This window comes from Talpa europaea (genome assembly GCF_964194135.1).
Source record: "Talpa europaea genome assembly, chromosome: 7".
NCBI classification, from domain to species: domain Eukaryota; kingdom Metazoa; phylum Chordata; class Mammalia; order Eulipotyphla; family Talpidae; genus Talpa; species Talpa europaea.
The window spans coordinates 92614099-92631325 of NC_140074.1; the positions used below are offsets into that span (position 1 = coordinate 92614099).

Consider the following 17227-nt stretch of genomic DNA (forward strand, 5'->3'; position numbering starts at 1 on the left):
AAAAAAAAAGAAAAGCTATTTAAAACTAGAGTCACTAGCGGACATTAGTGGAATGGTTGGTAGTTGTATAAAAGTCAGGACAGACCAAAGTCAGACCATGGATACTTCATAGTATACCTAGAAGGGCAAACAGTGAGGTTCCTCAGGGAGCACTACTTAGCCAAGTACTCTTCAAAGTAATAACTGCTTATAGATCCTCTGATACTATATATAAATGGATCAATAACAACAGCAAAAATAGCCCCACACAGAAAAGTTTTAAGCTTTTATGTATAAATTCATAGATTAAAAACATTCCTAACCAACCTGATGTGTAGAAAGATTGGCTCAACATTAAAATACATTCAAATGATGATTAGATATCAAGGAAGGCATCTGTCAGTATGAACTTCCATAAGGATTCTGGCTCATAGGCCATGTGATCACTACTGTTATCAAATGCAACATAATAACAGAAAGAGTACTGAAAAAGTATCCTATGCATTAATAAAGTGTTGAAATGCTGAAGTAATATAGGTTATTTCACTCCAGAAAGGCATGTATGTAATCTAGAGCAGGTCCAAAGCATGGCAATGAAAATATTTCATGGACTGAGATGGCAGTATAGTGAATACAAGCTAAAAAGACAAGAAATAATTCACTTCAGAAAGGAGACAGGGCTGAGAACTACTATTATAAAAGTCTACATAATTTGAAAGGGTGTTAAAAAAATGTAAACTTAACAAAAGAATGTAAAAAAATGTAAACTTAACGAATCCTAGACTTTTTCAAGGGAGCAAAATGCATAATTTGCGGTAAAATTAAGAGTATAGAAATAGAAAATACGCTGATGGCTTTAAAGTTGTAGAGCTTATCTCAGTTACATAAAACAATATTAAAATAGTAAATAAAAAACTTCAGACTTGAAATCATTAATTTAAAGATGTTTTATATGAGTTTTATGTGAGTCAGGAAATTTTTGTGCTGTATTTTGATTTCCCTTGAGTTTCCACTCCCCTCCCCCCCATTGACACAAGAGTGATAATGCTTTCATTACAATTTATCCAGCTTCCCAATCATATTAATTATTACATGGGGTTCCTTATTTTTCCTGGAGCCATCCATCTGGCTGAGTTATTCTCTGGGTGAAGGCTTCGTTTTGGAATGTCTTTTCTTTGCAACCCTGGGTTGGAGCCACTCTCTCCTGCACCCTGTGCTGTCTAGATCTTGGTTTTCTCCCTCCTTTTGTAACTGTCTCAGGAAGGGTGTGGGAGGTAACTCTCCCTAGTTCTTGTGTGAGCAGAAATCCTCTCATTTCCCGAATTATTTGTTTCCTTTCAATTCAGTAGATTTTAGGATTTTTGTATTTGTGGTCTTGGTTTGTCTCATTTGTTTGGTGGTTCTTGGTTGTCTGTATGTAATATAAAAGGGTTGGTCAATGATTATTTTAGGTAGCTGTCTGCAGAGGTATCTCCAGGGTGCTCCCCAATAAGTCACATCACTCCCTATTCTTTTTTTTTTTTAAAGATTTATTTATGCATGCAAGAGCTGGGGTACAGGCCAGGGGTGCAGGGGGTGGGGGATGGGTGAGGATTCACCAGAGACAGAGTGGGAAACAGAACAGGGAGACTGACTGAAATACACTGCTGAGGGGAGCAGCAGGTGAGACAGGCGAGGTCTGCTGTGACTTGTGGGTTGCTCCCTGGCCTGCCGGGGATTGAACTCCTGCTGCAGAGGCTGCGGATTGCTTCATAGTGCAGTGCTTAACCCTTTGGCCACCAGGGAGGCCCTCACTCCCTATTCTTTCTTTTTTTCTTTTTTTTTTTTTTTTTTACTCCCTATTCTTTCATGTGGAGCCTATATTGAGTTTTATCAGAGACTGTAATGTGGCTTGGCATGCATCAGACTGATAATTTTGTCTGACTGAGAATGATGGGTTTTATAATCCTGATTTAATACATGGTGGTGCTTTGTGAGGTAGAAATAAACCTCCCACAAATCTTTTTGCTTACTTTTTCCTAAAATAGAATTTTTTTCCGGAAAGTGGCACTTTGAATGTAAAGAGGAAACAGTAAAAGGAAGATTGTAAGTTAGTGTTCCCTGTTTACACTGGTGCAGAAAGGATTTATAAATAAGAAACAGGTCCTGAATGCAAGGAATTACCTGGAGAGGCTTCACCTTTCATTTCCCGGAAAATGTTTTTAAGTAGCAGCAGAACTTTGCTTCTTGTGTCTCTCTAATCTTGATAACATTTTACAAACCATGATTCAGACACTGAATATTTGAACTGCACATTTATATTCATGTTTGCCAGTGTTCAAATGGCAACTGCACAATCCAAATTTGAGGACCAGTACCCATGAGTTTCTTTAGAACTGGATTCATATTCAAATGTAATTAAAAATTTGGGGGGCATTTTTGGGAAAGATCTTATGTAGAGCATTCAAGAGACACAGTCATTGTTCGCTGATGCCTAGTTGCTTCTCTTATGTCCCATAATTTTGTTAGCAGGTTGGTTAATAGAAAATATATCTCTCTCCTCAAGGAAACTTATTACCTAAGTTTACTCTGAGGAGTTATTGATACCATGTGGTGATATCTTTAAGTGCTTTGGATATTAATTTGAAATACAAATACCTCTTCCTACTAGATAAACTTCCTTCTTATTCACACTTTACTACAAAATAAATTACAGTTGCAAATAACATTTTCCTTACCTTTTGGGGAAATTGAATAGGAATTGAGAATTTAGATGGAGGGAGAGCTAGGATTATAAAATTAATCAGTGTTATTTACTAGTCAGTATACATACTTGAGAAACATAAGTTATTCAGTCTTCCAAAACCTCATTAAATGGGGGAAAAAAGACTAAGAGATAAGCAGATTGCTTAAGGATTTTAATGGCAGAGTTAGAACCCTGGGGAACTTATATTTTAATGTGCTGTCATGTATAAGGGTTTCTCCAAGAGCAAAATAATAGGGACAAAAGTATGCCAGTGTAGGGGTGATCAAATTAGAGGAGGGTGCATTTAGTGCACTAAATATTTATCCAGTACTTAACAATGCCTGACACATAATAGCTATTCAGTAAATGTTTATAGGCATTAACATTGTGATCAGGGTGTTATGCTTAGTGCCATGAAGGTATGCAAAGTATGTTAAGGAGCCTTATTTTTCAAAGAACTCTTAGGCTGACCGATAATTTAAGATAATTAGAAGATTGACTAATAGATGTCAAAAGTAATACTGGATGATGTGGTCAGGGAAGACAATTAAAACAGAAAAAATTAGAAGGCCTCAAAGGAATTAAAATAAGTGTATAAAGTTGTATTTTAATTTCAACTAGAAATCACTCTTGTACCTTTTTGGTACCCTCTCCTGCACCCACCCTTGGAGTTCTGTATCTGTTCTTGTGTGTGACTGTTAAATTTTCATGAGTGGATTGTGCTAGATGAACTCTTAAATACTCTACAACTCTTGAGATTTTTATTTTACTTTCAAAGCTGGTCTTGTTATCTATTTGTTGATGGCCTCTGTTATCAAGACTACATCCACAGGGCCTCCCCGGTGGCGCAGCAGTTGAGCGCTGGGTTGCGAAGCTACCCGTGGCCTCTGTGGCGCCGGTTCGATCCCCGGCTGCTCCCCGGCCACCAGAGGAGGGTCCCACATGGCTCGCAGACCTCTCCTGCCGCCCGCTGCTCCCCTCAGCAGTGTACTTCTGTCCTTCTGCCTGTTCTGTTCCCTGCTCTGGCTCTGGTGAATTCTCTCACCCTCCCGTGCTTCTGACTGTACCCAGTGCATTTATAAACAAAACAAACAAACAAACAAATAAATAAAACATGCCTCTATAAAAAAAAAAAGACTACATCCACAATATTGGTCCTTGAGACTGTGGCAGTAAAGTGATTTATGTGCCTGTGCTATAGTAATTCACCTCTCGTAGAATTTTTCATGCTTAAGTCGCTCCAAATTCTGCACGTATAGGGTTGTCCCAGATTTTATACTTTTACTTAGGTTCCGATGTTTTCATTAATATTTAAGCTTGTTTTTATTATTTCACAGGCTTTCTTGATCATGGATGGTGAAGATATACCAGATTTTTCAAGTTTAAAGGAGGAAACTGCTTATTGGAAGGAACTTTCCTTGAAGTATAAACAAAGGTAATGTTGAAAAGCATCATAAAAATAGGGGAGAGTGTTTGGAATACACCATCTGTGGTTCATGCATTTTTTTTTTAAATGTAAAGTTAAATTTAGATTTAGGATTTGGGTTCTAGAAATATTTTTAACATTGCTTATATTTAAATAGCATAAAAATGCCATAAATCTTTGTTACTCAAATTATTGAAATAATAAGAAAATTGAGTGTCATTTGTAATTTCTTTGCAGTTTGCCTCCTTTTATACTTATTACTACACTTGGCCATCTTTGGCCTGTTGTGTGTGTATTGATTCTGCCTCATTTTCGTCTTTTGGAGATTTTGATAAACTGCTTAAGGCTTCATCTAGCAGACTTCTTTTCAGGCAAGCATTATTAGTGCTTGGAGTCAGCAAGCTTTGAAGGGAGGGAGAAGAGCTCAGGGATATGGAACATTTTTTAAGATTTCAATTAATTAGTGAAAAAACCTTTTAGCTAATAATCTTAAGTACCAATGCCAGTTACTGTGCTGGTTTATGTAGAAAGTATCTATCTGTGGCAGGGGTTCTCATCTTTTTTTGCCATAAACACCTAAATAGGCCAGTGAAGCCTGTGGACCCCTTCTTAGAATAATGTTTTTAAATGCATAAAATTAAATTTATTAGAGTTATAAAAGTAACTAACTGCTTTGAAAAAGTAACTAACTGCTTTGTGGTATAGTAATGTGTGCTTCTTTGTTAACACATTAAAAAAATATCTAGGGTGAGTATAAAAAATGTGAGTTCTTTTGGGGCTTTTAACTCATTTTAATTGAAACCTGAATAAGAGATGCAAAACAGATTTTTCTTTATTTTATGATGCGTTAACATTCATACAGAAATGGTTGAATTGATATATAATCATCTTCAAGATGATCCTTACGATTTCTGCTATAACTTACCTTTTCCACTTGTTTTTGAGTAGCTTCCAGGAAGCCCGGGATGAGCTAGTTGAATTCCAGGAAGGAAGCAGAGAATTAGAAGCAGAGTTGGAGGCCCAATTGGTACAGGCTGAACAAAGAAACAGAGACTTGCAAGCTGATAACCAAAGACTGAAATATGAAGTGGAAGCATTAAAGGTAATTGTTAGAAGTGTTTATTGTGCTGGGTGTTATTAAAATGAGAAATGTATTTTTCTTCCCAAGTGCAGCTTAACAGCAGCAGACAACAAAAAAATATAAAAAAAGATTTTAGTGAATTTTTGAATTTTTGATTCTCTTTCATGAAACTAAGAGAAAGGTGACTTAGAACTCAGTGATTTACTTAGAAACTCTGTCAGTTTTTTAGCTAATATATTTTTTTCTAGCTATAATACTAGTATGCGATGAGGAATTTTCAGTGGCAGACTGCCTCATTGTGCTTACGTTGGTCTGCATTTAGCCTGAGAATCCAGAAGTTCCTCCACCAAGTTTGGTTTTTGAAGCAATAGTTATGTTATTTGAGGCAACAGTTATTTCTTTATGGAAAGATTAGATTTCTTTCTGAGATGAAAATGGTTTATTATAAATTTTATATAAATTGAGGCATTTGGAATGAACATGTTATTGTTTACTAAGAGGGTACAATAAATTTAGATTGTGGGTGAATTCCTTGGGTTTTGTCTCTTCCCTCCTAGAACTTGGGTTAAATCCTTTGTTAAAGAAAACTACATTTAATGACACATACTTTCCTTTTCTCTGCCTTCAGGAGAAACTAGAACATCAATATGCACAGAGCTACAAGCAGGTTTCAGTATTAGAAGATGATTTAAGTCAGACTCGGGCCATTAAAGAACAGTTGCATAAGTATGTCAGAGAGTTGGAGCAGGCCAATGATGACCTGGAGCGAGCAAAAAGGTAAGTGGATGATGTGCATTTTTCTAGAATAACCAAAGGTGGCAATCTAAATTCTAACTTTAGGCTGTTTATTACCTCGATCTTAGTTTCAGAACATTTTCCTTGTTACCTGTTCCTTACCATGTTGAAACTAACCAAAAATCCTTACTTTTACAGATAATGCTATTCCCAACTTTTCTTTCCATTTCCTTTCTTTCATGTACTATTGGTAGTCCTGCAACTAGCTGACAAGCAGAAACTCTGGGCACCAGGACAATATCCCCAAGAACAAGGAGTGTTGGGGATCCCACACCCTTGTGGGTAAATGCCCAGCCAAACAGTGTTGGCCCAAAGCAGGACTGCTGTGACCCAAAAGCTTGCCACAAGTCTTAAGGCATCTTCTGGCAGGGATCTATCGGAAAAAGGCAGAAGGGGCCAGATAAACTTGGAAGGAAAACAGCAAAATCAAAATACTAGTCAAGATAAAGGGTGCTATTGTTAGCTTCTCCACAGGTCTCTCACTATGTCTTTGTCTCTTTCAAGTGTCTCCTTCCATGTCCCATAAGTCCTGGTACAAATCCAAGGCCTAGAAGCAAGTGCAGCTTCTTCACATGTCTGCTCCATGTGCCTCCTCCATGTCTTCTTCCTGATCTCCTTCCTTCTCATTTTTTTTTTTTTTGGTAAAGATTTATTTATTTATGCATACAAGAACTGGGGTACAGGCCAGAGGTGTGGGGGCGTGAGAGGATACACCAGAGACAGAGTGGGGAACAGAACAGGCAGATCTACTGACATACACTGCTGAGGGGAGCAGCTGGCGAGACAGGAGAGGTCTGCTGCACCATGTGGGTCACCTCCCTAGCCAGGGATCGAACTCATGCTGCAGTGGCTGCAGGTAGCTTTATAGTGCTGTATCTTAACCCCTTGCACCACAAGGGTGGCCTTCCTTATATTCTTTTTTTTTTTAAATTCCAAATAAGCATTTGTATTTGGCTTGGAGTCCGTGTCTCTCGCTCAAGGCAGTTATCCTCGGATAAATGAGTGATTGAATAAAGCCATTATGATAAGCCAATTCTTCCTATACACTGTTTTTTTTTTTCTTTTTTTAGTTTTAGTTATGTTTTATATTCTTAATACAACTGATGGGAGGTAAGAATAGGAAAACTGGGAAGGAGACACAAGGTCAAGAAACTAACTCACACAAGGAGGTGGGGATAGACGAGATTAGCATCAGCCATTAATCCAGTTATAGAAACCAAGACCTATAGGCATCAACGCCCAGATCAGGAGGTTCAACACCTAGACAGGTATCAGACTGGCATAGGGAGTGTCAAGAGCATAGACCTGAAGGTGAAGATATGGAGATTCAAGAACAAACCATCCACCCACAAAGATGAGCTCCTCCCTACCGGAAGAATAGGATATAACTCTTTCTGCCCACTTGTGTCTGTGCAAGTGTACTTCACTCTTCTGTTCCTTTTCTAATAAACCTACTCTTTCACATATAAATAACATCTCTGTCTCATGGAGAAACTCGACTGGAAACTTGCCACGTGCCACTGAAAGGGGATCCTTGGTGAAACCTTTCCCAGAGTGAACCCAAGGACCCTGCACTCCAAACCCACTGACTCCAAAAGCGACATCACTACCATACTTTTTGTAGATCTTATACCTGAATTGTGCAGTTATTTCTTAGTTAATCTGTCTTTTAAAATTTTTACTCCTTTTCATTCTCTTCTGTCTTAATACTGATAGATGAATATTCACAAAATACTGATTTCATTATGATTTTGCTGAATACAACTGTTATAGGACAGGGAGAGGGGCAGCCCAAACCCCGCAAACCTGCCTATTTTACATGGGTTCTGCCATCCGCCGCATCAACACAAAACATAGGAGACTTTAATGGGAAGGAACTTTAATACAACTAGGAAACAATACAGGTAAGGCAAAGAGTCTAGTTTCTAAATGAAGCATCCAGAGTTACCCGTCCCCTCGTGGGTAAAAGTCCATCCAAATGGGATTGGCCCAGAGCAAGGCCCCAAAGCCTGCTACAAGTCTAAAGCATCTTCCAGTGGGGACCCACAGAAAAGGGTCACAAACAACCCGACAAGCCCGGAAGGAAAAGAGCAAAATCAACATCAAGATAAAAGCTGCCATTGTCACCTCCCCACGGGTCTCACCCACATCTGTGTCACCCAGTCCACGACCAAAAGACAAGCACAGTTTCTTTACGTGTCTCTAGGCTCCATGCGCCTCCTCCAGGTCTCCTTGCTCCATCCTGCTTCCTTCCTCAGTCTCTTCTTCTGCCTCTCTTCTCTTCCTGCTCAGCTCCACCCTCCCTTGGGTGGGGCAGGGAACCTCCCCCTTTCCTGGGGACCACCCTGTTACACAACCATAGTGACTTGCTGTTATTGTTGCCAAACTTTCATACACACACACACACACATTATTTCTTGACTATTCTGAACTTAATTCTTAATTGCTTTACAATTTTTCCCTTAATATTTATTGAGAGACTGAATGCCTGACACGATGCCAGAGTTGAGTATACAGAGATAAGCTATCTACTACTCCTGGGTGTGACAGATAAGGATTTCAAATGATAACTATTCTAGTAAAAGAAGTGTACACACTGCTCCAAGGCATAGAGAAGGAAGCAGCTAAACCCTGGGGGAACTGGAGACAACTTTGTATAAGTTGAAGCTTAGTCTGCAAAGAGGACTAGAAGTTAGCCAGGTGAAAGAGAGAGGTACAGACATAGAGGCAGGGAAATGCATGAGGTGTAAGTACTCCATGTTGATAAAAGTGCGTTGAGACTATGTGACTGAACAAGATAAGATTGGGAGGTGATTGGGGCCATGTTGTGAAGAATCTTATGTGCTATATATGAAAGTCATTCTGTAGACAGTGGGTGGTTGTGGATCTTTCTTTTTTAAAGAAAGGAGTAATACTAGGTTTTTAGGTGAGAAGGTAACACTGGGGCATTAGAAGTAGAAAAGAGATGTGAAAACTATTAGGAATAATCCAGGTAATAGATGAGAATTTAGCCAGGGCCAGGTTGGTAGAGAGGAAATGGAATTGAGAGACTTTCACAGTTGACAGTGATGTCGTTTTTAGAGTTAGTGTGGGGTCCTTGGGTTCACTCTGGGAAAGGTTTCACCAGAGCTCCTGTTTCAGCGACATGCGGTGAGTTTCCCAGGCGAGTTTTTCCATGAGACAGAGACAGTAGTTATATTTAAAGAACAGGTTTATTAGAAAAGGGATAGGACAGTAAAAGACACTTGCATAGATAGACACAAGCGGGCAGGAAGAGCTGCCCCAGAAGGGACAGGTTTGCCGAGAGGCCTGTGTGGTTGCAGATGGGTGGCCTTGAGGAGAGCGGCCTCCACTGAGGTAGGTCGCTGAAGAGAAGCCATAGCAGGCAGGAAGGCTGCTGCCTTGCAGAGGGAGAGAGTTGGTGAAAGGAAGCACCTGCATAGGCACAGGTCAGCAGGCAGAGTGCTACCCTGTTGTGAGGGCTGTTAGGTTTTTATCATCTTCAGGGAGGGGCTCATCTTTGTGAGTGGATGGTTTGTGCCCCTGACACTCCCTAAAGCAGTCTGATAGTTTCTGGGTGTTGCACCTCCTGATCTGGGTGTTGATGCATAAGGGTCTTGGTTTTTATAACTGGGTTAATGGATTATACTAATCCCTTCTACCCCTACCTCCTTATGTGAGTTAGGTTCTTGACCTTGTATCTCCTTTCCAGTTTTTCTATTCTTATCCTCCATCAATAGGACTTGGCGTTAAGAGTTCTAACTTGGTTAGGGAATTTTTATTTTTGTTAGTAAATAGCACATAGCAGGCAAGGGGGCATGTGGTAGATCCATATTAGTGTTTGTTGAATAAGTGAATAAGATGTGGAATGCAGGAAGAAAAGGATTGGTGGGAAAGAAGTGGAGTAGGACCAGGGACTTGTGTTTTAAACATTTCCTAATTCTTACATACTCTAAAATTATTGAAAAATTCTCTTTCTGAAAACTGTAAATTTGATTGAATTGTGTTTAAAATCTAATGTGTTTAAAATCAAATCAGTAAGTGGTCTTCCTTAAAGTAACTTTTTGGGATTTAGGTGGGAATTTAAGAGAAAAGAATATATTCAATGTCACCAAGTGTTAGTAGAGACGTTAAATGCCACTGAAGATCAGAAGAGTGTGAGATCATTTCATTTCAAATAGACCCGGCTTTCTAGGTCAGGAAATGACATGAGATAAAAGAACAGTTTCCTTTTGTATTAGCATTTGCATGTTATTTATTTAATTCATGAACTCTAATATTTTTTTCTTTTAGGGCAACAATAGTTTCACTGGAAGACTTTGAACAAAGGCTGAATCAGGCCATTGAACGAAATGCATTTTTAGAAAGTGAACTTGATGAAAAGGAATCTTTGTTGGTTTCTGTGCAGAGGTTAAAGGATGAAGCAAGAGGTAAAACTTAAAACTTACAGGGTATTTATCCACTAATATACTGTTCCTTAGCCAGAGTTCTAGGTTAGCTTCAGGATCAGCTTTTCAAAGCTACTTTTGTCAGACACAGAAGCACTTTAATAAGTGCTTTTAACCTATTGAACTTTAATACCTGCATCATCAAATCTGGAGGAGGTATTATCCCCATTTTATATGGGGCACAAGAGTTTGCGTTTTGTGCAAAGTCTTCTAGTTTGTCAATGGGGATTCAAATCCTGGTCTGTTTTCCAAAGCTTTAACTGCTGTGTATACACTACTTATTTTTTTCCTTTTTGCTTTTACCTAAATTTTGTCTTATGCACATAATAATATCATATATGTACATATTCCTAATCATGCACTCTTTTAATGAGTGGTAGAATACACAGTATTATAAAGAAGAAAACAAGAAATCACTGCTAGTTCCCTTATCTTGAAAGGACCAACCAACTAACAGTTTGGTGTCTTTCTAGTGTTTTCCTATGACTATACATAAATTTACCTTTTAAGTTTTTTATACAGTTGAGACTACACTACAGTTGACCTTGAACAATGTGATGTATAAAATAGACCTAATTCCAACCCATATTGTTCAAGAGTCAAATACACATACAGGGTCTCCCCTGGTGGCGCAGTGGTTGAGCGCTGGGCTGCGAAGCTGCCTGCAGCCTCTGCAGCGCCAGTTTAATCCCCAGCCACTGGCGAGGGTCCCACATGGCGACAGGCCTCTCCTGCCGCCCCCGCTGCTCCCCTCAGCAGTGTATTTCGTCAGTCTGCCTATTCTGTTCCCTGCTCTGGCTCTGGTGAATTCTCTCACCCTCCTGCTCTTCTGACTGTACCCAGTGCTTGTATAAATAAATAAATAAATCTTAAAAAAAAAAAAAAAAGAGGGTGGGTAGCCACCCACTGAGATTGAAAAAAAAAATACACGCACATGTTATATATTTTTTCCTAGCTTCCTTTTTTTCACTCCTTAATTTAGTAAATATAACCCATGCTATTAAAATTTTTTTAAAAGCAGATTTCAAAATGTCATCTATTGTGTCAGTTTTATTTGATGGGTCCTTTATTATTGGTGATTAATTTTTTGCTATAAATAAGGGTACTCTGAGTAGTGTCCTCCTACATAACATTTAACAATATCTTTGATCATTTCTTTAGAATAGATCCTAAAGAGTGGCAAAAGATGTAATACTGCTAAAGTATTTTTAATAAAAGTTGGTACCACCACATGCACCTTAGCAGTGATTGAGTGTTCTTCTCACAGTTTCCCAGCATTGTGAATAAAAAAATAAATAAGAACTTCTTTAAAAATCAATTGAAAATTAGAAATTGGTATCTCATTTTTTAATTTGTAGTTCTTTGATTACTACTTGTAAAACTTTGAATAATGTTTATTGATTCTTTTAAAAATTGTGTTCTGATGCCTTTTTCTTGGGAAGGGTTATTCATCTGAAAAACTTCTCATGATTTCTGAAAAGCTTTTCATAATTTGTATAATATGTAAAATATTAGCTGTGTCCTATTTTTGCCTTTTTTGTATCCTATTTACAATTGTGATAAACAAAACATCTTGACCATTTTAAGTATATAGTATTAGCTGTATTCATTTCACATTTTTGTGCAACAGATCTCCAGAACTTTTTCATCTTCCAAATAGAATGGGGGGTGGGAGATGGAAGGAAAAAAATCTTTATACCCAACAATAGCTACTCTCCATTTCCCCCTTCCTTTCCTTGGCAACCAGTTTTACTCTCTGTTGCTGTAAGTTTGACTACTTTAGATACTTCATCTAAGTGGAAGCCTACAGTATTTGTCTTTTTGAGACTGGCTTGTGTCACTTAGTATAATATCTACATAGTTCATTCATGTGGTAGCTTGTGACAGCAGTTCTTTTTTTTTTTTTTTAAACATTTATTTATGATAACAAGAGCTGGGGTGTCGGCCAGAGGTGCCGGGGGCAAGAGGATTCACCAGAGACAAAGTAGGGAGCAGAACAGGCAGATCTGCTGAAATACACTGCTGAGGAGAGCAGTGGGGGAGACAGGAGAGATCTGCTATGCCATGTGGGTAGCTCCCTGGCCGGGGATCGATCTCATGCTGTAGTACTGCAGATAGCTTCATAGTGCTGAGACTTAACCCCTTGCAACACCAGAGAGGCCACTATAGTACTTTTAAATTTTATAAGATCATTTAGAGAGTAAGGTTGTTATCTTTATTTCCCTAGAAATAAAAAGTGTTAAATAGGAAATTCACTTTTGAGATAGTAATTTAAGAAGAATGTCTTTATAGCATTATAGATCTGACTTTGCTTGATGCGTTTGCTTCCTCTAATGGATATTAATACCTTTTCAACATTTTACAGATTTAAGACAAGAACTGGCAGTTCGGGAAAGACAGCAGGAAGTAACCAGGAAGTCAGCTCCCAGTTCTCCAACTTTAGACTGTGAAAAGATGGATTCTGCTGTCCAAGCATCCCTTTCTTTGCCAGCTACTCCTGTTGGCAAGGGAACAGAAAACAGTTTTCCTTCACCAAAAGGTTTGTAGTGTCTACTTTTTGACTCTATGGTACATTGTCAACTTAAAGAGGGTTTATTGATGACACGAATTGGTAAGGTTCAAGCAATAATTTCAACTTAAAAGTTGATTAGATCTAGCATTGTGTGAAACAAGAGATTGTTTTCTTAGGCTGCTTATATGTAGGAAACAATGAGATAATGGCTACATTTAAGAGAAAGCAGCTTAATAGAGAGTTTAAGAAGTTAGAGGTTTCTAAGGACACTTTTTTAAAAAAAGATTTATTTATTCATACAAGAACTGGGGTACAGGCAAGAGGTGTGGGGCGTGAGAGGATCACCCGAGACAGAGTGGGGAGCAGAACAGGCAGATTGACCGAAGTACGCTGCTGAGAGGAGCAGCGGGCAAGTCAGGAGAGGTCTGCTGTGCCATATGGGTAGCTCTCTGGCTGGGGATTGAACTCATGCTGCAGAGGCTGTGGATAGCTTCATAGGTTGCGTCTTAACCCCTTGCACCACTAGGGAGGCCCAAGACACTTTTTGTTATAGCAGTTAATAAATACATGTTTATGTAGAAAAATTTAAAACAAAGGATAAATCATTTGCAATTATACTATTAAAAGATAGCTATTGTTAACAATTTGAATTTTCCCCTATTTTTGTGCTTTTTTTGTAATCCATGATAAAACGTTTTGGGATCATTTAAATATAGTTTTATTTCTCACTTTTGCTGCTTACCATGTTTTGGGAGGCTAGAAGTCTATATACACAGAAATTAATTGAGTTATTCAGACTTATGTAAGAGCTGCTGAGATGGATGTCCATCCTGTTATATGCTTCGGTAGCTGCCATTTTTAAAGGTGATATTTAGAGTAACTAATGGGTAGTATTCCTTTCGTCAATATGTTTTCGAATCCAGATAAGCAGAAAAAACATTTAGTAGCCACTAGAGAGAACCTTAGAATGGAACTCTGAAGCTCTTAATTCAGTTTTATTTCCCTTCAGGAAACTTTCTTCTCACTTCTTTTTTTTTTTTTTTTAAAGATTTATTTATTTATGAATACAAGAACTGGGGTGAAGGCCACAGGTGTGTGTGGGGTGAGAAGATTCACTAGAGACAGAGTAGGGAGCAGAACAACTGGATCATTGGAAATACACTACTGAGGGGAGCAGTGGGTGAGACAAGAGAGGTTTGCACCATGTGTGACAGCTCCCTGGCCAAGGATCGAACTCAGGCTGCAGTGGCTGGTGATAGCTTGATAGCACTGAAACTTTAACCCCTGTGCCACCGGGGAGGGGCTGCAGAGTCTTTTTAGAGAACATTTTGGCAGTAATGATTAAAGTGACACAAATAAGCATATCCTTAGACCCAGTGGTTCTGTATTTAGGAATCTCTTCTCTAGAAATACCTTTGGATGGTTTAAGGATCTGTGTCCTTTTAGCATTACTTATAATGATTAAAAATTAGATATAATGTTAAGTACCCATCAATTTAGAGAGTGGTTAAACGTATTTATGGTATCTGCACTTCATTCTTTATCCAATACTGTAGTGATTTTTCATTGGCTGTGTACTGCTTTGTAATAACAAATTCCAAATGTAAAGGAAATCAAGTGTAATCCCTTGTCTTTTATTTTCCTCTAGCTATACCAAATGGTTTTGGTACCAGTCCACTAACTCCTTCTGCTAGGATATCAGCACTAAACATTGTGGGAGATCTCTTACGGAAAGTAGGGGTAAGCATTCAATTATTTATCACTAGATGTTTCAACTGCCAAAGTATTTAATTATTTCTTAACTTGAAGTGAGGGAAGAAAGGATACCTTCCTCTGGTAAAGGCTGTAGTTAAGCTGAGAAGCAAAAGCGTCCAGTGAATCACTGACACCCCCCCATAAATGCCTCCAGGGTTTTGAATTGTGGGTTCTTCTGCAGAAGGTCCTGTGCTCTCAGCTTTTTAATTCCCACTAGGCATTCTTTATGTTCCCAGTGGCTGTTTCTGCATCACGATGCCTCCATATTTTTAAAATAGTTCCTTGAAGGACTGCTGTATGACTTCTACTACCTTCCAATCCTGTTCGTTGCTGTCTACCATCTTTCTGGTCATTCCCTTGAGCTTCTACATTTTAGGACATGAACATTGACTTGTGGTGGTGTGACTTTCTGCTGTTAGACATGCCATCTTCCTACCTCAACTACTGTCTCTGACTGTAGCCTGTACTTGAACAATTTGGACCTTGTATTTGAGATAGTAAGTTTGTTTTTCTGCTTATTCAGTTTTTTACTCTATGAATACCTACTCTGATTTTAAGAGTAGTGCTGTTTTTTTTTTTTTAAAGATTTATTTATTTACGCATACAAGTGCTGGGGTACAGGCTAGAGATGGGGTGGGGGGTGAGAGGATTCACCAGAGACAGAGTGGGGAACAGAACAGGCAGACTGAAGTACACTGTTGAGGGGAGCAGTGGGCAAGACAGGAGAGGTCTGCCCTGCCATGTGGGTTGCTACCTGGCTGGGGATCGAGCTCATGCTGCAGAAGATGTGGATTGCTTCGTAGTGCGGTGCTTAACCCCTTGCGCCACCAGGGGTGGTGGTTTAAAAGATTTATCTTTTTGGTTTAAAAGATTTGTTTACACAAGAACCGGGGTACAGGCCAGATGTGCAGGAGGGTGAAAGGATTCACCAGATACAGCGGGCAGCATAACAGGCAGACTGACTGAAATACCCTGTTGAGGGGAGCAGTGGGCAAGACAGGAGAGATCTGCCACCCCATGTGGGTTGCTCCACATGGGGGGATCAAACCGGCACTGCAGAGGCTGTGGACAGCTTCACAGCGCTGCACTCAACTGCCTGCACCACCAGGGAGACCCCTCTTTTGTTTTCCTTTTGCCATCTCTTGCTTTCACTTCTTCCTACATCTTTGATCCCACAAATGACCTATTCTGTCACTGTTAACTCATGGACTCTTTGGCCATGAAGGAGACATGTAGTCTAGATCAGTCAAACAATTGGACTTCTCCTTCCTTATAGTCAGCTCACCAGAGACCATTGTATAAAACCATGTTGACTTAATGCCACTAAAAAGTTAGTATTTCTAGCAGTGGTCGTTTCCTTTTCTATTACTCTCTTTTACCTGTTTTTCTTAGCATTTCAAATTTTTTTTCCTTGTGGATAGAAGAAACATACACTTTGTTTGCGATGAACTTCTGTCTCCCAGTTTCTTATTCATATGGTTTTATTTATTTATTTATTTTTGAGTAGAAGAACTGAGGTATAGGTCAGAGGGAGAGTCACCAGAGACAGTGAGAGAATTCACCAGAGACAGAGTGGGGAGCAGAACAGGTGGATTTACTGAAATACACTGCTGAGGGGGGTAGTGGGCGAGACAGGAAAGATCTGTTGTGATATTTGTGGGTTAGCAACCTGGCTGGGGATCAAACTTGGGCTGCAGCAGTGATAGCACTGAGACTTAACCCCTAGGTCACCAAGGAGGCCCTAATTCATACTCTGAATGTTCTAACAAGCTTTTAGGGCTTGTTGCAGTGTTGTCACCCTTGATTTTCTCTTCATTATTATAGATTCTTAGGTTAGTTCTGCCTGTTCTTGGAACCCATGTTGTCATCTTTTTTTCCCCCTTGCTTTTATTTTGCTTTAGTACCTCGAGTGCTCTATTCAGAAATGGTAAAAGTTGAACTCGGAGTCCTTGTGTTTGTTTATACGTTCAACTGAGACTCTGTCCAAGAAAAACTTTTTGCTGTTATCCACCAAACCCCTTTATGCTTTCATAAATATTTCATTTTCTAGTTGTACTACTTTGTTCACTGATTTGAACAGGGAGCCTCATTCCTATCTTGTAACCTGTTCCACTGAGAAATCAAGGCCATATAATTTAAACTTGTTTTCTTCTTTTATTATTCTCCTATTCTGCCTCTGTAGCCACTTTTTTTTATTTCAGTGGTAAAATCCCCATATTCCTCATGTTCCTGCTCATGACTATGCCCCTCTGTGCTTTGGATCCCTTTCCTCCCAGTCTTTTTATCTTTGTCTCCTATATCCTTAGCCTTTTGCCATATGGAAATTTACATGTAATATTTATGTATTACACATATGTACTACCCATGTTATATATACTGTACATATTTATTATATAATATGCAGATTTTTCATCTTAAACAGAAATGAAAGCAGCTATTCTTTCTTTTTACCCTATATCTCTCTTTATTAGTCATCCTATTTCTTCCCTTCACAACTGTGCTTTTT

The 17227-nt window shown here is 39.0% G+C and overlaps 1 protein-coding gene across 3 annotated transcripts in view; it reads left to right on the plus strand.

The window, feature by feature from the left end:
* Window positions 1-17227, plus strand: part of NDEL1 (nudE neurodevelopment protein 1 like 1) — a gene marked incomplete at both ends in the record, with an annotated part of 36142 nt that overhangs the window by 9983 nt on the left and 8932 nt on the right. Inside the window, 6 exons of one of the 3 annotated variants that reach the window (XM_084238717.1) lie at window positions 4042-4139; window positions 5079-5232; window positions 5840-5988; window positions 10300-10436; window positions 12820-12993; window positions 14615-14706. In XM_084238717.1, the coding sequence (XP_084094843.1) occupies window positions 4054-4139; window positions 5079-5232; window positions 5840-5988; window positions 10300-10436; window positions 12820-12993; window positions 14615-14706 (792 nt within the window). Of the gene's footprint in view, window positions 1-4041; window positions 4140-5078; window positions 5233-5839; window positions 5989-10299; window positions 10437-12819; window positions 12994-14614; window positions 14707-17227 lie in introns of those variants that run through there. The other 2 variants (XM_084238718.1, XM_084238716.1) reach the window with 2 other exon arrangements.